The sequence below is a fragment of the Lynx canadensis genome, chromosome B3 (assembly GCF_007474595.2).
Source record: "Lynx canadensis isolate LIC74 chromosome B3, mLynCan4.pri.v2, whole genome shotgun sequence".
Taxonomy (NCBI): domain Eukaryota; kingdom Metazoa; phylum Chordata; class Mammalia; order Carnivora; family Felidae; genus Lynx; species Lynx canadensis.
In genome coordinates, this window is record NC_044308.2 from 6,847,635 (window position 1) to 6,868,441 (window position 20,807).

The window sequence follows — 20,807 nt, forward strand, 5'->3', positions numbered from 1 at the left end:
ACCGAGGCCTCCTCCTTTCCCAGAACCACGTGCAGCCACGTTGTGCTAGTGCAGGAGTGGAAGGGTTCGCTTGTTTTCCTTGGGTAGTTTGAATTTTCAGCCAAGTGAGAAGTTTCCAAGGCATGGCCTCATACCCGCTGTCTCAAAGCTCTCTCTGTTCTTCTGCAGGCATCTTTCTTTGTGGTGTACAATATGGTGACAACAGAAGTGATTGCTGTGTTTGAGAATACATCCGATGAGCTTTTAGAGCTCTTTGAGAACTTCTGTGACCTCTTCCGTAACGCCACCCTGCACAGTGAAGTCCAGTTTCCCTGCTCAGCTTCTAGCAACAATTTTGCAAGGCAGATCCAGCGCCGGTAAGCTCTTTCAGGCTTAACAGGCTTAATCTCTCTAGACAATTCACTGGTGTTAGGCCAGTAGTTGCTTCCTCCAAAAAACTCTTCCTGTATTCTCTCCGCCCACCTTGGTTTGGTTAGGTCTGCCTGTGGTAAACCCTTGGGTCACCCTGACCTTTTCCTTTCTATCTCCCAGCACCTGTGGAATTACTAGTACACTGTCCGTGATTCCTCCCAGACTGTACGTGAGCTACGGAAAGATAGAGACTGTGTCTTTACTATTTATTGCTGTGTTCTCATGAATACGTTTATTATATGTATTGCATTTAAGTATTTGTGGAGTGATACGACTTAAGGAAATAATTTTAGAACTTCTGGTTAAACAGGGTACGATGTGTTGAACACATGAATTTATCTCTGCTTCATCCCCAAATCTATTAAAGTGACAAAAAGAAGTAAAAGGTGTAACTTTAACAAAAACAAAGAGAATGGGAAGGAGAGACATTAGAGGCAGGAGATGATTGGCGACGGGATAGGAATCAGTGTTGGGAGCTGAGAAGCTAACTGATGAGTGGTAACTGACTTGACACACTTCAGAGAACAGAAACAAGACTGCAGAGCTTAGCCATCAAGAAACAAGTTGCCTTGCACCAGAGAACTCTGGAAAGGGTCAGAGAATTGGAGGCCCTAGGTACCTCTGAAGATACCTGTAATGTGGGCTTAAACTCAGAGGATTGGGTGAAGTTCTTGCAAGGAGCAATCAGAGGGCTCCTGGTGGCTCAGTCGGGTAAGCGTCCTACTCTTGGCTTAGGCTCAGGTCATGATCTCATGGTGCATGAGATTGAGCCCCACGTTGGGCTCTGTGCTGACAGTGTGGAGCCTGCTTGGGATTCTCTTTCCTTGTTTCTCTGCCCCTCACCTGCTTGTGTGTGCTGTCTCTCCCTCAAAATAAATAAGTAAACTTAAAAAAAATAAAAAAAAAGGAGCAATCAGGCCCTTTAGCCCCTTTCTCTAAGCCTACTTAGCCAATTGACTGTGTCTTCTCCACCTCTGCAGAAGGCTGGAGGTTCAGTCTCCTGAGAAACTGAACCATGTAGGCCCTGGTTTCATGTTCGTGAGGCATAGCTGAGAGTAGGGATGAGATTGTCATGCTAAAAACAAGAATTGAATGAAAGCCAACAAACTGAAAGGTAAGATATGACAGCCAGGCTTATACTCCTTATGCAGGAGAATAGAGATTTTTCACTAGGGAAACTGACCAACCCAAAGAAGAGACCTTCAGATACTGACACAAACACCTAGGTCACCCTAAATTAATACCCCCCCCCCCCCCCATCATCAGACAGGGTTTTCTCTGAACCAGAGCTTCTGATATAATTATCTGAGTACAACATTATTGTGAAATGAATGGTTACTCTGGGCCAAGGGCCCAAGCTGAATCCCACTCTAGTCAGTGCCTCATTGGATGCCACTTTAAATTGCTCCCCCAACCTTGGCCAGTTAGGGAAAAGATCTGCTTTAGGTTTCAAGATAGATCACACTGGAGTGAACAGAAGAATCAGAATAAGCATTACTGCCACTAGGAAAAATGAGCAGAGTAGGTACATTAATGCAGTGGCATCATCTTTATATAAAAGGATAGTAATCAACTAGAAATGGGTATTGGTTTTCAGACAGCTAACTTGCCTTTTCCTTTTTCTCTGGTTCACACAAATTTTCTGCCTTCTAAGCATTTCTGTTCAGTTATGGAAGGATATTTGGAGACAGAATGTGGCTCAGATTGTGGTTTTTTCTTTTTGGAACAAATTTCCTTCTTTTAAAATTAACTTTAAAATTAGGCAGATCATTATCAACTAATTACAAAGCTGGGTACAGCTGGCTGAGTGAAAACATCAAAAGAAGTCACTGGAAAGAAAGTAAACTCCCATGAGGGCAGGGATTTTTGTCTGTTTCATTCACTGCCATATCCATAGTACCTAGGCCAGTGTCTTTCATGTGGGAGAAGCTTATTAGGTATTTGTTGAGTGAATGAAGTCACCCAGTGATTATAGGAAGCTATGTTTTGTTTTGTTTTTTTTTTTAATTATTTCAGAATGCATCTGGAATTAAGTGAAATTTTAAGAAGTCCCAGGAGAAATAAAGTTTGAAGAGAAAGGTGGTGTTCTAGCTTTGTGATTCTCAAAATGTTGGATCATACCACCAAAAGATTTTGAACAACTGTAGTTGTCCTTACATATTAATTTTTAAGTTGATCTTAACATTTTTTTGCTATTAAATTTGAATAATTGCGGAAGATGCAATTTTCAGTGTATATTAAATATTCGTTTTTAAAACTATTATAAGCTTTTTTCCCCCAGCTTTATTGAGATACAATTAGCAAATAACATCGTATACGTTTATGGTGTGTAACGTAACACTTTTGAACATAGCCAGGGAAACCTAGTTGCAATAGTAATTTGGTGTTAGTATTTGATATAAAAAGTAGAGAGCAAATTATTCCCATACTGTTTGAAATTTCACATTGTTTCTTCTTGTCTTCAAATTCGTATTTGTATCCTAATATAACATTTTATATGAATTGTATCCTAATATATCCTAATATATATTCCTAATAGATCCTAATATATTTTGTTAGCCATCTTATCATGCTTTGCTGCATTGAAAGTACAATGTGTATATAAATTGGAATCATTTTTCATTTCGTGTGAACACATGAATCTAAATGCTCAATTTTACAGTCTCCAGTAATCTTTTGGTAAAAAATAAGTGAAAGTGGATCCATTATAGGTTAGAGCAAATGTTCAAGAAAAAAAGGAGGTGGGGCGCCTGGGTGGCTTAGTAGGTTAAACGCTGGACTTCGGCTCAGGTCATGATCTCACAGTTCGTGAGTTTGAGCCCCATGTCGGGCTCTGTGCTGACAGCTCAGAGCCTGGAGTCTGCTTCGGATTCTGCGTCTCCTTCTCTTGCTGTGCCCCTCTCTCATTTATGCTCTGTCTCTCTCTCAATAAAAAAACATTAAAAAAAAAAAAAAAAAAGAAAAAAAGGAGGGGAACACTGAGGGTCATGAGTTACTTAAGGAAAATCTTTAGACCAAAATAAAACAGTAAAGAATAAAGGAGCAGTATTGCAATCACTGAAATCATTGAAGCTATAAAAAAGGAAACATTCCTAAAACAGAAATTTAAACTTTGTTAGGTATAGTTGAGAGAGGAGAATAAACAGATAAAAGTAGGAAAATGGGAGAGAAACGATGAAAAGGAATTACAGAATTTGCCCAGGAGGCCCAACATCTGGTTATTTGCAGAGGGTGGGTGGAGAAAATGAAGAGAGGAAATAGTGTAAGACAGTTTCCCAGTAGTGAAGACAGTTTCCCAACTTCCAGGTTGGCAGGACCTTTCAGTGATGTGCTGGGGCTGGCTTGTACTGGCTCACGAGGGCCAGTTGTTAAACATGGCAGGGAGTTTTTGCAAGCTATTGCTAAAAGTGGTGATTATTAAAAATTAGTTATTTCCTAACTATTTTACTATTATTTATGGTCTTGAGTGTATTTGTGTCTATCTCCTCTGTGTGGTGAAAATACTGTATATTCTCTCTTTCTCTCTCTCTCTCTCTCTCTCTCTCTCTCTCTATATATATATATATATATACACTCTCTACTGAAAATCTGCTGCTGCTCATCTTTCGACAATGCCACATTCAGTGATGTCACGTTGGCACCTTGAAACTGACCACAGCAGTAGGATTTACAGCACAGAAATTGGCAAGCGCTGCAAATCATGGCTTCTTTCCCCAGATAAATACTTCTTAAGTCTTTATTAGTGTATCACCAGCTCCATCAAGTACCCAATGGAAAAAAGACCTGTATGGAGGCATACCATCATGAAAATTTGGAACATTGAGGCCAAAGAGAAAATTGTAAAAACTTTCAGAAAGAACATACGTTTCACATGTTAAAAAATAAGTTAGCAGAGGGGCGCCTGGGTGGCGCAGTCGGTTAAGCGTCCGACTTCAGCCAGGTCACGATCTCGCGGTCCGTGAGTTCGAGCCCCACGTCAGGCTCTGGGCTGATGGCTCGGAGCCTGGAGCCTGGTTCCGATTCTGTGTCTCCCTCTCTCTCTGCCCCTCCCCCGTTCATGCTCTGTCTCTCTCTGTCCCAAAAATAAAAAAAAAAAAAAAAATAGCAGAATGGTATTGTGTTTATCAATAATAACACCAAAAGCTTGAAGCCATTAAAATCATGCCTTCAGAAGTCTGTGGAAAAAAATGATACCGAGTCTAGAATTTTCTATCCAGTAGGGTGGAACAAAGATTTTTTCAGACATGTAAGTTCTTGAAAAATCACTTCTCCTGTACCTTTTCTAAGGAAGCCTCTGGAAGACGTGTTTTCCACATAAAACACAAAAGTATGGTACAGGAAATAGTCTGAAACCAGAGAGAAGCAAAGAGCACTCTGAAGACGATGGTAAAAGGGAAGTTCTGGGGTGGCAGAACACCAGGTGGGCCAGCTGGAGGCAGGAGGGTGGAGGTTTCCAAGAGGCAAGTGTCCAGCGCAAGATTGTAATTGTTAGGAGGTCTGGTGGGTTTGAGTGGATCAAGAAGAGATTGTTAGCTCTGTTCCAGTAGACTTGTCAATGTTGGCCTCACGAGGGTGATAGCTGAGCAGAGCTTTTGAAGGAGGTCAGGGAGCAGGCCATGTGGATACTGGGGGGCACATTTTCCCAAAAAAAGGTAGTGCAGTTCTGAAGGTCCTGAGGTGGGTCTCATGCATTTGAGGAACACCGGGGAGGCCAGAGTGGCTGGGCTGGGGTGAGAAGAAGCCCAGTAGTTGGAGATGTGGTCAGAGGTGGGGCCAGACACCTGAGGCTGTTCTGAGGCTTTGGCTGTAACTGCAGATGAGATTGTGTAGCATTTGAGCAGAGGAGTGACACATTCTCACGTGTTATTTTACCAGGGTCACTGGCTGCTGTGTTGGAATAGACTGTAGGAGGGTGGGGTAGAAGCAGGGACACCAGTTAGGAGACTGGTGCAAGGATTCGCTAAATATGTTTCCTGCCACAGGGAATATATATTTATATATTTACGCACCTAGAAGCATGCCTGGCGTATACTAGGCTGTTGGTAATTATCTGTTGATTGAATAACATTGGCTTGGATCAGGGTGGGAACAGTTAACCCTTGAACAACATGGGTTTGAACTGCATGGGTCCACTTACATGTGGACTGTTTACAGTAAATACAGAACTGTAAATGTATTTTCCTCATGATTTATTTTCTTAACAACATTTTCTTTTCTCTAGCTTATTTTATTGTAAGAATACAGTTTATAACACGTGTAACATACAAAATATGTGTTAATCTCCTGTTTGTTTTCTGCTGGTAAGGCTTCTAGTCAGCGGTAGGCTCTTAAGTTTTTGAGGAGTCAAAGTTGCATGCAGAGTTCTGACTGTGGGAGAGGTTGGTACTCCTGACTCTGTGATGTTCATGGGTCAGCTGTAATTGTGTGCTCAACGTATTTTGAAAATAGAACCCTAAAGATTAGTGGAGGATGGGGTTTGGGCCGTGGAAAGAGCAAAGTCAAAGACGATTGTTAAGTTAACGTTTTTGTCTTGCAAAAGAGAGTTACTCTCAAACTGTGATGGTGAAGCTGTGGGTGAGGTTCAGGGGAGAAGGTTGGAGGTTCTGTAAGTGGAGAGGTCTGGTAGTTTCTCAGGAAGAAGTGTCAGATGCTTCTGCCAGGGCAGGTCTGTATCTCCTGAGAGATAAATCAGCTACTGGAGTTAGCAGCATGGAGGTCGTCGGTGAGCTCCATGAGAGTGGCTTCAGTGGGATGGTGGGGAAAGCCTCTCTGGGGTGGGTTTAAGGAAGAGTGGGAAGAGAAGGCTTGGAGACAGTACCGTAAGAAGTGTTCTGAGAGTTTTGTTGTCAGGGAGGGCTGGAAGATGATGCCTGCACTGGAGGGGGTGAGTGGTGGTGCTTTTATTATTTTGTGACTGAGGGGGGGGGAAGTGGCGTGTTTGTGTGCAGATGAGACTGTGTAGCTGGGGGGAGCTCACGGTTTAGGAAAAGGTGGGGAAGAGTTGATGTCGCATATGAGAGGTGATGGGACCTAGTGCCCAAGCGGGGAGATTGGTCTCACACCGCAGCACAGACAGTAGTATAGTGCAGATCGCCGATGGGGGCCTCACAAGGTTCTCTTCTCCTTGCTTCTATTTGTTGGAACAAAGCAGGAGATGCCATTCGGTGAGGGTGGGCCTGGTGGAGATATGAAATAGGCATCAGAGGGAGTGGGAGGGCTGGCTGGACCAGGGACTGTAGCCTGAGTGCCTGCAGCAGGAGGGCCCCACGACGTTCATGGTTATACATTTAAGTGAGCGTTGTGTGTTTCCCTCCAGCCGTGGAGAACACCGAGCAGATACAGGCATGGAACGGGCAGAGTTGAGCTTAACTAGGGCTGTAGGTTTTCCAGGGAAGTGCCACCAACCAAGAGAAGGCAGCATTGTGGAGGATGAGTGCAGTGGATTAAGTGTGGAATTGAAGCATGGCCTGAGGAAAGAGACAGGACACAGGATATGGTCAAGGTGTAGGGTGACAAAAACTGGTAGAATCAGTGGACTGTAGATCCAGGGAGTAGAGGGAATGGGCTGGAAAGATAGGCGAGGAGGAGGCTGGAGAGAGCGGTGCCTCACCCTGATGTTACAGAGAGGTCGCAGTCATGGGTAATGGTGAGACTGAGGACATAGTACCTCGGAATGAGGGCTGAGGCAGAGAGGAGGTTCAGGAACCAGGGGGCCATGGTGCTGGAAGGATCATCTCTACGAATTTGGAAATCCCCACGAACTGAGAGAGGCATAACTGGACAGAATGACGGTGAGCCAGGATTTAAACGCTGCAAGTTGTCACAGGGATGACGGCTTCATCTTTCTGTCCGTGGGGAGCATGGCGAGTGGAGGTGGTGGTGCCGCTGGAAAAGCACTGCTTTCACCGTGGGCCAGCCCCCGTCACTGGGAGCCAGTGAGCCAGGCAAGGCCGTGGTGCGGGTTGTGAGAGGTCGTACTGGATCTTGGCTGACAAGGAGCTGAAAACGATGATTCCTGCTCCTTCAGAGGGAAAGAAATAAGTTCTCTTTGGCCCAAGATTTAATTTTATGACTTACACTGAGGTGGTGAAAATTACTGTCAAGAAGAGTAACGGAAAAGCAGTATTGATAGCTAGGCTCATAAACGAGGTGTTAATGTCCATCTAGAATCACAGGTTAATGGTGAAGACAAAACACAGAACCCATCTCATCAATCTTTCTGGTCTCCTCAAAGTCAGGAACGTTTAAGTTTTTAAATTTATTTTATTTGGTTTTCATGCCATTAATTTCAGGGATGAGATGTCATATTTCGTCCCTGGACTAAATTATTTTCCCTTTGTATTTTAAACCATATGATATACTTTGATGTAGAGGTTAAAGAAATACATACTGATGGTTGACATTCTTTCTAAGAAACTGTAGGAAAGTGAAAAAGAATAAAAACAAAATGTGATTACACAGGCACAATTATTTTGACGTATTTCTACCAGTCTGATTTTTTTTTTTTAATGTTTATTTTTGATAGAGAGGCAGAAGGTGAGTGGGAGAGGGGCAGAGAGAGAGGGAGACAAAATCCGAAGCAGGCTCCAGGCTCTGAGCTGTCAGCACAGAGCCCGACACGGGGCTCGACCCACGAGATCATGACCTGAGCCGAAGTCGGATACTTAACCGACTGAGCCATCCAGACACCCCCACCACCAGTCTGATTTTTAGGACTAATTTTTTTCTCTGTTTTTTTTTTTTTTTTTTTTTTTTTTTTTTAATCATACTGTGTAGACAGAGTGTAGCCTGTTTCTTTTACTTACCATTATGATAAATGTTTCCACTGTTACTATGCAGTCTTTGAAAATTATGGTTTTCCATTAGGTTCTTAATTTTCTGTCAATTTATTGCTATCATCAGCAGTGCTTTATTAAAGGGGCAGAGAGATTTTTCTAAGTATGGGATTGCTTCCTTAGGGTAAATTTCCACAAGAAGAGAAATGCTTGGTCAAAGGGTATTAAATTTGGTATTCATTACAAGTGTGAGAAATTGCCCCATGGTTGTTGTTATTAAAAATAAGTGAGATGTGTGACTCTGTGTCCGCGTGACAGTTCTTCAGACGCTGGCGTTTGTGCAGGAGCACAGGTAGCTAGCTCGTAAACTTTGAACACAGAATGAGTAGTTCGTCCAAAGTTTTTTTTGTTTTGTTTTAATGTTTATTATTTTTGAGAGAGAGAGAGAGAGAGACAGAGAGCAAGCAGGGCAGGGGCAGAGAGAGAGGGAGACACAGAATGGGAAGCAGGCTCCAGGCTCTGAGCCATCAGCCCAGAGCCTGACGCGGGGCTCGAACTCACGGACCGCGAGATCGTGACCTGAGCTGAAGTCGGCTGCTTAACTGACTGAGCCACCTGGCGCCCCTAGAGTTTTGATGGAAGTTGGCTTATAACTGATCCCAAGGAGAGTCAGAGAGAGGCCACTCTGTTCTACAGGGTTCTTTGCTCTCTAGAACTCTTGATGCAAACCTAGGCTATTATTTGGGGGAAGTAGAATTGAATGGAAGTGCTGTCACAGAGTAGTCACACTCCTTTTAAACTTGTTTGGAAAGTCTTTGTTAACTCTTCTAATGTAATTTAATGTTCCTATTGCGAATTTTTTTCTGTTTCTGAGAATATTTGTAGCCGGGCCGACTTGGGATGTGTGAGAGCTCTGACTTCCTGCATTACCTAGATTTCTGTTTACAGAATGAGTTGTTTTTAGACATGTTTTATCAGCTTAAAATCCAAGACAGCTTGGTGTGTCCACTAACACAGCCTTCCCCGCTGGTGCTTTATTTTAGGTTTAAAGACACTATCGTAAACGCCAAGTATGGAGGGCACACGGAGGCAGTACGCCGGCTGCTGGGGCAGCTCCCCATCAGTGCCCAGTCTTACAGCGGTAGCCCCTACCTTGATTTGTCTCTCTTCAGCTATGACGACAAGTGGGTGTCCGTCATGGAGCGACCCAAGACTTGTGGAGATCACCCTATCAGGTACACCATCACTGTAGCCTCAGGGCTACGGGCGGCCCGCCCTCTCTCTCTTCTTGGACATCATTTCACTGTGACTATGTCCGCTTGTACTCATGGCTTCAGTTGGAGGGACAGGCTGTTTCTGTAATGTGGTGAGTGCTTTTGATCATGTAGGTACTAGTCTCAGTAGTTCTGTCCTTTGCTTCTCCTGAAAACATCCAATTCAGATGAGTTTGTTCCCTTTTAAAGGTATCCAGGGTATAAAACCACATGCCATTTCATAATAGCAGTAGGTTGAGACTTTCTAAATTTATTTCACTCAAATCATTTTATCTCCCGTGTTATCTGGTAGAAAAGCTAGCAGAGATAGTTTGGGGAACAGGCAGGTTTTGGAGAAACTCCCGCTTCCTCACTTGAAGAAATTCTGGAATGTTGATACTGTATTATTGCTAGAAACTTGAGACTGACCTCTTACAGGCAGTCCCTCCCTCACAAATGTCCTCTTCACAGAACCCCCCCCTCCCCCGTTGGGAGCTTGTGTTGTTCTGTGTGATGTATTGGGTACTAGGGAGAGGATTGGGCACCACCGCCACCCGTGAGGTTATTTCGGGGGAGGTATGTTCTGGAACCCTGGGCTGGAGAGTGGAAGCTCTTTTTCACGTAGAAACATAGAAACAGTGGTAGCTGGTATTTCACTGTCCGGCTTCATTGTGTATGAAAGAGGCCTGTGTAACATATTCTGTACGATTAATCACCATTCATGGTGTTTCCTTTGGGAAATTTCAGTCAGTTTCCAAAAAACAGTTAACCTTTTTTTTAATTGCAGAAAGTTTTAAACATATAAAAGCGGAAGAGTGTAATGAACCTGCATGTGCCCACCACCCAGTCTTTTTTTTTTTTTTTTTTCCCACCCCCCAGTCTTAACAGTTGCCATCCCATCCCATGGTCAGTGTTGTTTTGTCTTTCCACCACCACCACTCCCCCTCGCCCCAAATGCCACCCTTGATATGATGAAGCAAATCCCAGATTTCATAGCATTTTGCTCATATATATTTTAGTAATGTCTAAAAGAGAAAGACTTACAAAAATACAACCTCAGTACCATTCTATCTTAAGAAAATTATCAAAAATTTATTAAGACCACCCAATACCTAGTTTTCACATTTCCCTGTTGTCTTGTAAATATTCTTTTGTGGTTCCACGTGTTCCCATCAGGATCTAAACAGGGTTCATACATTGTATTTGGTCGCTTCTCCCTTAAGTCCGTTTTATTCTATACGTTCCGCTTCCTTCCTCTTTTCCTTGCAGTGAAATTGTTGAAGAAACCATGTTGCTTGTCCTGTAGTGTTTTCCACATTCTGAAGTTTGCTCACCGCATCCCTGGAGTAGTATTTACTATTTTTCTCAGTCTCTCATATTTCCTGTAAACTGGTAGTTAGATTTAGAAGCTCAGACAACTCGCTTTGCTTACAGGCCCTTTGTGTGTTGGGGATTATGTGGGTGAGGTGAATGTGGTTTTCACACGTAAAAGCATATCGTGGGCCTCATTTGATATTGTCAAGTAGTGTGAGATACACTCCCCTCCTTTCTGACCTGCCTCTGATTTGAAAAGATTAACCTAAGTGACAAATTTGGAAATGGCTATTGCCCCTGTTTTTCACTTATTTTTAATTTAAAATGAGAAATGTAAGGATATTAGAGGCACTGGAAGAGGAAATGCTGTGACTTGAACACCTGTATTGTGTATTCCAGTCTCGTCTTTGTCGTTCTGCAGGTTTGCACATGCCAAGTTGTCATCCTGGTTAGAGTAATACTTTGTAGTCGGCTTGTATTTTATAAATGTTTTTCTGTGTTGTTACATAGTCCTCCGAATAGCAGTCCTGATGACAGCATATTGTTCCCTCGTTAGACGCACCACAGTTGATTTAACTCTTCCCCTGTTGCTGAGCCTTTATTCTCGGTCTGCATTTTTACATTAGAGCTTTGATAGAGTAGCCGTCTTTATTTACATCACTATTAACTTCATTTGGATTAAATTCTGAGGATAGAAATTCTTGGAAATGGGATTATGAGTATCTTTATGGGTACATATGTTTGTTGTCCAAAAGGGAAATTACAGAGCTCTCTATTTCAGAGCTCTCATTTTTCTGGAACTTACCCTAATTCAGCCCCAACCCCCCTGAACATCTCTAGTTCCTGATTCCAGAGGACACTTACTTTGCATATGGGAAAATGTATTTAAGTATGGGGATGAATGGAATTATTCGATGAAAAATGTCAGACTAGTTAGTATTTTGTTTTTGGGTGTGAAAAAGAAGAACCTTTCAAAAGAATTTGTTCTTAACAACTCAAATATGGGTCTAGATCTACACTGTCCTATATCGGAGCCACTAGCTGCATGTGGCTGTTAAGCATTTAAGATGTGAATAGTCCAAGTTGACATGTGCTCAAGTGTCACACATCAGATTTTAAAGACTTAATACAAAAAAAAGAATGTGAAATATCTCATTAATATTTTTTACATGGATTATAGGTTGAAATGATAGTATTTTGGATGCCAATATTGGGTTAAACAGAATATTTTATTAAAATTAATTTCACCTTTCTCTTTTTACCTTTTTTAAATGTGACTACTTGGAAATTTAAAAGTGTACATGTGGCTTGCATTTCATTTCTAGCTCTGGTCTAGATACTCTTGGGGCAGCGTGTCTGGAAAAGAGGAGGCTGTAGTTAAGGCTGTAACTAAGGGTTATCTTGGGAAAGAGAAAGGAGCCAGTGACTCAGGACAGCACAGTACAATTCACAGTGACCCTGTGCATACCACGAGCAGCTCAGACAAAGGTGGTTTCGCAGTTCTGATACCCTGAGGCTGATGTAAGAGGAGATCCCGTGAGTAAGATTGAATTACGAGTTGCCGCGTTCCCGTGCTGAGCGGATTGCAAAGTGGTGGTGAATATCTCTGTACCATCCTCTCTTTCTCTCCTTGTTCTGTTTAGGTTCTATGCCCGGGACTCTGGTCTGCTCAAGTTTGAGATCCAGGCAGGCTTACTGGGCCGCCCCATCAACCACACAGTGCGGCGCCTTGTTGCATTCACCTTCCACCCTTTTGAGCCTTTTGCTATTTCCGTGCAGAGGACTAATGCCGAGTACGTTGTCAACTTCCACATGCGACACTGCTGCACGTAGGTGCCTCACCAGAGCCCCGTTACCTGGTCTTCCGAAACGTTGCCCCCTTGTTGTCTCAGTGGACTCTGAAGCAAAAGCTCCTGCCTACCGGCTTTGTTGGTTCCAGATGGTTATACCTCAGTTGGGGAGAGCCGGAGAGAGGAGCGAGGGTGGCCCAGCCAAATGGAATTTTTATCGTATCCAACTACTGATTGATTGCAAGTCCTCTGGTCCTTTCCCTGTGGGAATGCCCAGCATTAATTAAGTCCAGTTAGTTTTTGTTCTGTTTTGCATTTTATTGCTATATGAAGATGACAGCATTACACCTTCCCCCCCCCCCCCCCCTTCATGTCCATTCTTTGGCATTATGGTATGCGGTCTGAAGTGGGTACATCTTTGCTCACGGGAACTGTGTCCATCTTTCCACGTAGCCGACAGCAGGGCTATCTTTATATAAAGAGAACACAAATAAAGCCTTGGTATTTTCTTACTTAAATATATCCTGTTTGCTGACCGCCTTCTGTCCCGATCTCACCGAATACTTTTCACATTTGTGGTTCCAGGAGGGACTGTGAAAGGGACTGGAGGCCATGGCTCCAGCAGCTGCCCTGGGGAGAGCGGAGTGGTGTGTGCCAGCACGGAAGACCGTTATCTGTCAGGATTGCCGTCTTCCCTGGGGTTTCGTCCTGGTAGTCGTTACAGCTGGAGGGGCCGGGCATAACTGCACGTTGTCATGTGCAAGCACGCTCCCATCTGCACGGTCTGTGTCATGCAGGTGGGAGGGTGATCCGTTCTCTGGGGCCGTAGCGGATACAGACACCGTGTAGCACGCACAGCAGTTGGGTCGTGAGAGCTGGCAGGCTCCACGTGTCCCTAAAGAGATCAGACTGACTGCTCCTGGATGGCCCGGCCGTCACTGCTCCTCCGAACACCTGCTGGCCCCCAGCCAGCCTCCTTCTGTGCGGTCTCAGCCAGTGTCCTCCGGCGGGCTCGTGAGGCTGCTTCTGTCTCATCCGCATAACGTATCCCCCGCTTACGGAGTCAGCTTGTTTAGTAGCACCTGACTTTGAAAGCAGCTTGAAATGTTGGATTTCAGAGCAGGTTGTGGAAAGAGTCACGGATGCGAACAGATGGATCCCGTATCCCTCTGCCATCCAGATCGACCTCCCTTGGGAGCATAACAAATGTGATAGGAGATACAGAGCCCCACCAAAAACAGTTCAGCTAATTTCATCATCCTCAATATCGAACGGCTGCATTCATTCTCATTCAGCATGCAGTGCAGGATTTGAGCGCCAGCTATGGGTCGGGTAGATGCTGTGCTGAGATCTGGCGGATGAGACAAACAGGCCAATAAAGAGAATTATAATGCAGAATGGCAGAAGCCCCAGTAGTGGTTCTCTGGGAACAGTGGAGAAGGATGAAGGAGAGGTGGAGGAGGAGAGCCATACTGAGGAAGGGACACTGGAGCCGGACAAACGGGAGTCTGTTGTGTGGACCAGGGCAGGGGACGTTTCGAGGAGAGAGCCAGCATGCACAAAGGCGCGGAAGCATGAACAGGGCTGTCAGGGCCATGGAATGGTAACGAATACGGCTGCGGCACAGGCTGTGGGGAGGTGGGGGGAGTGTGGCCGAATCATGGAGAGAAGTCTTGTGTGTGGTGTTAGGGTTTGTGCGGTGGAAGACGTGATCCGAATTTCACAAAGACTGTCTTTAGCAGTCTGGAAGGTGGTTTGGAGGCGGGCCGACAAGCCATTGGTGGTAGTCCAGAGGAGAAGAGGAGGGTTTGAATGACCTCACTGGGCTTCTGGAAGGATGAAATACTGAGGCATTCTCCTAGATTCTTGGCAGGTCATGACAAAATCAGGATCCCAAAGCAGTCACACGTTTGTGGGGACTCAACCAATCTTTCGTGGTTGAAGCCCTTCACCTGCAGCTTTCTTCTGTGCCAGGTTGCTTGACTGTACCTGAGGGACTGGGGAGTGGAGTCACTCGGGCTGCAGTGGGAATCCCCGCCCTTCTGCCCCGTAGGTCTGTGACCCTGGGCGGTGTCCTAGCCCTTCTGAAGCTTAAGGTGTACTTCCTGTCGCCTTACTCCTCCATTCTCCTGGTCGTATCTCCTGTCTTCCATCTCGTCTAACTCCCCAAGCGATTCTCATACACTTTCCTGCTCTGTTTACTCTCCCACTCGCTGAAGTTGCCGTTTGACACCTTCATTCCTCTTCCAAAGCCCACCTTCCTTTTCTCCCTGATCACCTTGCCACCCACTTCCAGACGGGAGTGGAAACAATCACATGGGGAAATTGCCTTATCTTTCTTTTCACCATGTCAACCCCATGATTTGTGTCTATGTTCCTCGCCTGCTTTTCCTCCGGAGTCCAGTAGCCTTGCGTCCCTAAAAGGCCAACCCCTCCCCGTGCTCACTGAATCCTGTCTCTTCTAGACTTCTCAATTTCTTCACTCCTGCAATTATTCTTTACTGTATCTTCCTCTTGATAGGTCATTTCTACTAGCACATTAGATACACTCTAGGATGTTCTTTTTTTCTTTTTTCTTTTTTTAAAGATTTTATTTTTAAGTAATCTCTCCACCCGACAAGGGGCTTGAACGCACAGCCCTGAGATCAAGAGTTGCACGATCTACTGACTGAGCCAGCCAGGCACCCTTACGATCTTCTTTATCTTTTTTTTTTTTTTTAAATATTTATTTATTTTTGAGAGAGAGAGAGAGACAGAGTGCAAGAAAGGGAGGGGCAGAGAGAGGGAGAGAGAGGGAGACACAGGATCTGAAGCAGGTTTCAGGCTCCGAGCTGTCAGCACAGAGTCCAATGTGGGACTCGAACTCACGGACCGTGAGATCATGACCTGAGCCGAAGTCAGACTATCAACCGACTGAGCCACCCAGGTGCCCCAGATCTTTTTTCTTTAAAACCTCCTGCTTTGGCCTCTTCTCCCCCTTCAGTTACTGCCCACCTCTGTTACCCTTCACAGAAAAACTTCTCAAAGGAGTTGTTTAAATTAAATGTTTTCACCCCACCACGTCCTGTTTTTCCTCAGCCCACTCCAGATGGGTTTTAGTCCCCCCTCCACTGACACGGCACTTGTCCCAGTCCCAGGGACTCCATGTTGTCAGTTCAGCACGCACCTCTCATCCCTTTTGTGCTCAGCCGCCTGACATCGGGCATAATTCATTTCTCTCTCTGTCAGGAAGCACTTGCTTTTCTTGGTTTCCGGGACAGTACGAGTTTCTGGTTTTCTTCCTGCCTTGCTGATGGTTGCTCATTGGTCCCCTTTGCTGGCTTCTCGGCTCTACCTTTAGATGCTAGAGTGCCCCAGCCCTTGGCCTTGGATTCTCTCCTCATTTCCTCTGTATACCATTTCTTTAATTGATTTGTCCATTTCCCTGGTTTTATATTCTAGCTATATGCTGATGATTCTCAAAATTATAACCCCAGCCCTGATGCCTTCCTGGACCTCCAGATTCATATATCCCATGGCTTACCTGGCATCTTCATTTGAATATCTAATAGGCATTTCAAAACCAGCATCTCCAAAACTGGGCTCTTGAGTCTCACTCCCCACTTCTAACCCATTGTTTTCCTCCCAGAGTTTCCAGATGGCTTCAGCGTTTACCCATTTACTGCAGGCAATAACTTAGGAACTATTTCCAGTTTTCCTTTTTTCCAGCCCCCACCTCTCCCCCTGGCGCCCACATATCTGCCTTTGCCTTACCAACCGTGGTGATCCCTTACTCCGTGTTAGTGACTAGAACTAGGTCAAGACCAGCTGGCAGAAGGGGTTAGTTTACGAATGTCGTGTGACTTCTGTCAAGTCAATTATACTGTAAGGTAGAGGTTTCTGGAACCGTGGGGGAAACATTTCTCTTTTGAAAATGTCTGTGAGGAACCATGTGGCCCACAGTTCCACAACCCACCACCCAATGATCCTATTCAAAAAGAATCAGCCAGGGGTGCCTGGGAAGTTCAGTCGGTTAAGTGTCCCACTTCGGCTGAGGTCATGATCTTGTGGCCTGTGAGTTCAAGCCCCACATGGGGCTCTGTGCTGACGGCTCGGAGCCTGGAGCCTGCTTTGGATTCTGTATCTCCCTTTGTCTCTGCCCCTCCCCTGCTCATGCTCGCTCGCTCTCTCTCTTTCTCTCTCAAAAATAAACAAATGGTAAAAAAAAAAAAAAAAAAAAAAAAAAAAAAAAAAAAAAAAAAAAAAAAAAAAAAAAAATTGTTTTTAAAAATTCCCTGAGGAGGGAGCTGAACTGGATGGCAGAGTAGAGAGGAAAGAACCCGGATCATAGATAACGTAGTTGGTTGGCTGGATCACTCAACCCTATAACCCATCCTACATCTGGGTTTCTGGTTCTGGGAGACAGTAAGCTTCCATACTGTTTAAGCCACTTTGAATTGATTTGTTGTTGTTGTTTCTTATAATTGAAAGCAAATTAATAGATGCAAAGAGAAAGGCAGGTCCTCCGTGGAAAGAGTCAGGAAGTTCCTGCTGGCTGGGTATCTTATTACGTTGGGTTTGAAAAGGCCCAATTATGACTCCTGTTCTCTGATTTCAGTAAGATTCCTGGCTCTCTGATAGCCCCCTTCAGCCATACCTGTACTGGCCTGGGTGTTTCTTATAGCTAAAAGGATGTAACTAAAATGAGTGATAAAGCACTGAGCTCATTGAGCACTTGAGCCATATGAAGTTCACAACCCCTGTGTGTTTATATTAACTTTGTTTCTAAAGGATTTTAGGCTCCTCTCAGTAAATTCTAGTGCCTTCTTTCTACAGATATCCAGTGAACTTCAAGAATCTTTGGAGAATCAAGCTCTTTGGAACCAAAAATGTTTAAGAAAAGCAGAGACGTCAGGGGATTTATCTTTCAGATCTAAACTCTTGCCTGGAACTCTCTTCTCCTCCCTATTCTGCAGGGGCTGATGTGTCAATGATCAGGGCCAAGCCGTTCTGGGCCTTTGAGAGAAAGGCTCCATTTAAATTTAGTCTCTTTCATTCAGAGTCCTTGTAGAGAAGCACAGTATTAAATCAGTGAAAAGCCTAAATTAGATAATTTTTAAAAGAACGGTAGCTTCATTATTTTTCAAGTACACAGAGTAACTGCATCTCAGCCATGAAGTGTTCCTTTGTAGAAACCCTTGGAGACTTTTCTTAATGAATGGATTATAATTATTGGTAATCAGCATAACGGTTCTCTGCAATACGTGCTTCGAAAGGAATTGAGCATATTAAATGATTTTGATGTTCCAGAGGGCAATTTTGTTTACAACATCAATCTGCTCAGTGTATACCCTTTATAGCTATAACCTCTGTTGTTTAAAAAAGAAAAAAAAGAAAGCAAAGAAAGGAAAAATTCTGAAGACTCTCTCCATCATACAACATTTGATTACCAGAGGCAGAAATAACATGGGAGGATAGAGAGATGCATAGTAGGACTCATTCTTTACCCACGTTGTCCTGACAGAACTATGGGAACAGGTCAGGCTTATGAGTGGGGCCTGTCCCTGTCACCTGCTAGCTCTGTATCCTTGGGCTGGCTTGATAATAAGAATTTTACCGAGTTTCAATTTCTCTGTAAAATGGGGTAACGTCTGCCCGGCAGGGCTGATGTGAGCAGTAAATGAGTATTAGTTGAAGCTCTTCATACAGGAAGTAGCCAATAAATCCTAGCTTCCATTCTCTCCCTAGATTTCCTGGCCTGTGGGGGAGGCTCCCCCCGCCCCCTTAATGTCACAGAGACCGCACCCAGCCCTGGTGGTGCCTCTCTGTTCCTTGCTGATCCAGAAGCACAAGCTTGCCCCTTCTCTAGGCCCAGCCCCTACACAGGACTCCGGTGGCTTTTGAGGGGGTGCCATTCTGCCACCACAGTCTCTGTTCTGAGAAGACCAGAACATCCCTAACCCTCTTTGCGGCCAAATACATTGGATTCAAAGGAGCCTTGTTGCTGACAGTTTGTTGTCGTTGATCGTGAACGTTTACTAAGTGCTCACTCTGGGGTCAGGAGCTAGGTAAGCACCTTATATTGGAAGGTATTTCTTCATTTCCTCGATTCTGAGATGCATTTTTCAAAATTGGAGTGTATCCAATATGGGGATCTCGTCAGTGTCAGTCGGCAACCACAACGTCACCGCTGTCGTCACCTGTGCAGGTTCACACTGAGCATGCTCTTCACGTTGTCCTCCTTGCTGTTGAGTAATGTGCGCTGGGGATACCACATGTGTTAAGTGTCCACGCTCTTTGAAGTGTCTTCAAAAAGATTATCCTAGGATTTGGTGTTGAAAGGTTATTTTATATACAGAAAGGTACGGAAGCCGAGCAGTGTGGTTAATTTTGGTATCAGCGAAGCAAAGGTTTGCCACTGAAGGAATGAACGTGAGGCCACATTTTTTTGCAGAGCAGCCACCGAGTGCTTTTTGGAACTAAGAAAGATAACCACTGGCAAACGAAGTTTTACTGGCATACTGAGTCTCGTGGAAAAGGACCGCCTGTCACACAACCAACAAGGCAAATGAAGGAAGGGGAGACTGTCACAGGCCTCGGAATAAATGGAAGAAGTTGTAATGCAACAAGAGGCCTTGTGTGACCAATTCATGCAAAGCGCAGGACTAATCATTAAGGTGTGAACTGGTCAGAAACTTCCTGCTGACTCTGAACAGAAGCCGATTCACTTCCAGGGGCATGTGATTCAAAATAGGAAGAAAATGAAAACTAGAACCTAAGTCAAATGAGAAATACTAATGACACTGGGTGTTCTTCAGTGTGCCCCTAATACCTCTAAATCCAAAAAAAAAAAAAAAAAAAAAAGGCCGAAAATGCTCTTTGAATATGTATATGTTTTAAGGGTACTAGTAGGGTTTGTTTTAACTCGATACGTAAGACACACAGAGATGGAAATGACTGTCATGAAGGAAGAAGTCTGTTTTACCTACACGTCTCTAGAAACGGGGCAGGCATATCAGGCCCCATGGGGAGGCAGCTGGGTCAATCGGGAGGTCGAGGAGCCAGGGGAAAATGTGGGTGAGAGCCTTTATTGTGGTCTCTACAACAGGCAAGGCAGGCTGAGAAGGCTTGGGGTTGGCTAATCTGAATAATTTCGGTGAGCTCTGCGACATAGGGGCTGGCCCTAGTTGTCTGATACCTGGCTCTGAGGTGATTAGGGCAGCTGGATAGTGGCCCAGAGTATGAGAGCTCCATACAGGAGGTGGTTGGGGCATTGGCTCCGGATTGGTTGGTGTGTGTGTAAGGCACACTCCAGGGAGTTGTTTGCTGTCTCTAGGAGTTAGCTGACCCTGGGAGGAGCAGTCCCTATAAGGTCAGTGAGGTCCTAATAGGTCAAAGCATCGGAAAATAAAAGGTACGGTTAATACGGTACAAAATGTCCTAAGTACTAAGCGTCGTCATGGTACGATCATCTAGGTTTCTTTGTTAGTGCCGCATGGTTGGTAGCCCGCTTCCAGGATGTCCTGCAGTGATCCCACCTCCTCGATTCATGCTCTTGGGTAGTTCCCTCCCACATTGTATCTGGGTTGGTCTGTGTGACCAAAACGACACAAGCAGAAGTGTGAGTGTGTCACTTTCAAGCCTCGGTTTATAAACGGCATCTTGGGGCCAGGCTTCTGCATCCACTCTACCCCCTGCTTCAACCGCTCACTCTGGGGGAGACCAGCTGTCCTGTCGCGAGGACATTCGGACAGCCTTCCGGAGAGACCCGCTTGGCTTCTTGCTAATAGCCATGGGAGAGAGATACCTTGGAAGCGGGTCCTCCGGCCTCAGTCAAGCCTGCGGATGACTGCAGCCTCATGAGAAACCCTGAGCAAGAACCACCCAGCCAAGCCACTTCCAGATTCTTGACTCTCAGAAAGCCTGTGAGATAAATGTGGTTTTAAGCTGCTGAGTTTGGGGGGCAATTTGCTATGTAACAGTATCTGATGAACACACATAAATAATGGCGTGTTTTGCAATATGGCACCTTATATTTGAAAAAGTCCATATTACACTCGTTTTATAAATAAGGAAACTAATCTCTGAGACGCTAAGTGATTTGCCCATCATTACTAGTTAATAGCAGGTAAAACTAATCCAGCCTGTGTCAGAATTCACTTAAATCCTGGATTTATAGAGATCTAGACTGGGGTTTCACTGATTACCAATAACATTCACAGGGAATTCTTACGTTTCAGTGCCTCTGTATCCACTCCCTCCCTTAGAGGGGGATGACCAATAAG

At 44.7% G+C, this 20,807-nt stretch overlaps 1 protein-coding gene across 4 annotated transcripts in view; it reads left to right on the plus strand.

Annotated features, from left to right (window-relative positions):
• DET1 (DET1 partner of COP1 E3 ubiquitin ligase) overlaps window positions 1–20,807 on the plus strand; it is a 59,461-nt gene that overhangs the window by 9,986 nt on the left and 28,668 nt on the right. For 2 of the 4 annotated variants that reach the window (XM_030317422.1, XM_030317418.1), the window contains exons 3-5: window positions 169–356; window positions 9,230–9,421; window positions 12,397–13,079. In XM_030317422.1, the coding sequence (XP_030173282.1) occupies window positions 169–356; window positions 9,230–9,421; window positions 12,397–12,586 (570 nt within the window). In that variant the 3' untranslated portion in view covers window positions 12,587–13,079. Of the gene's footprint in view, window positions 1–168; window positions 357–9,229; window positions 9,422–12,396; window positions 13,080–20,807 lie in introns of those variants that run through there. The other 2 variants (XM_030317420.1, XM_030317421.1) reach the window with 1 other exon arrangement.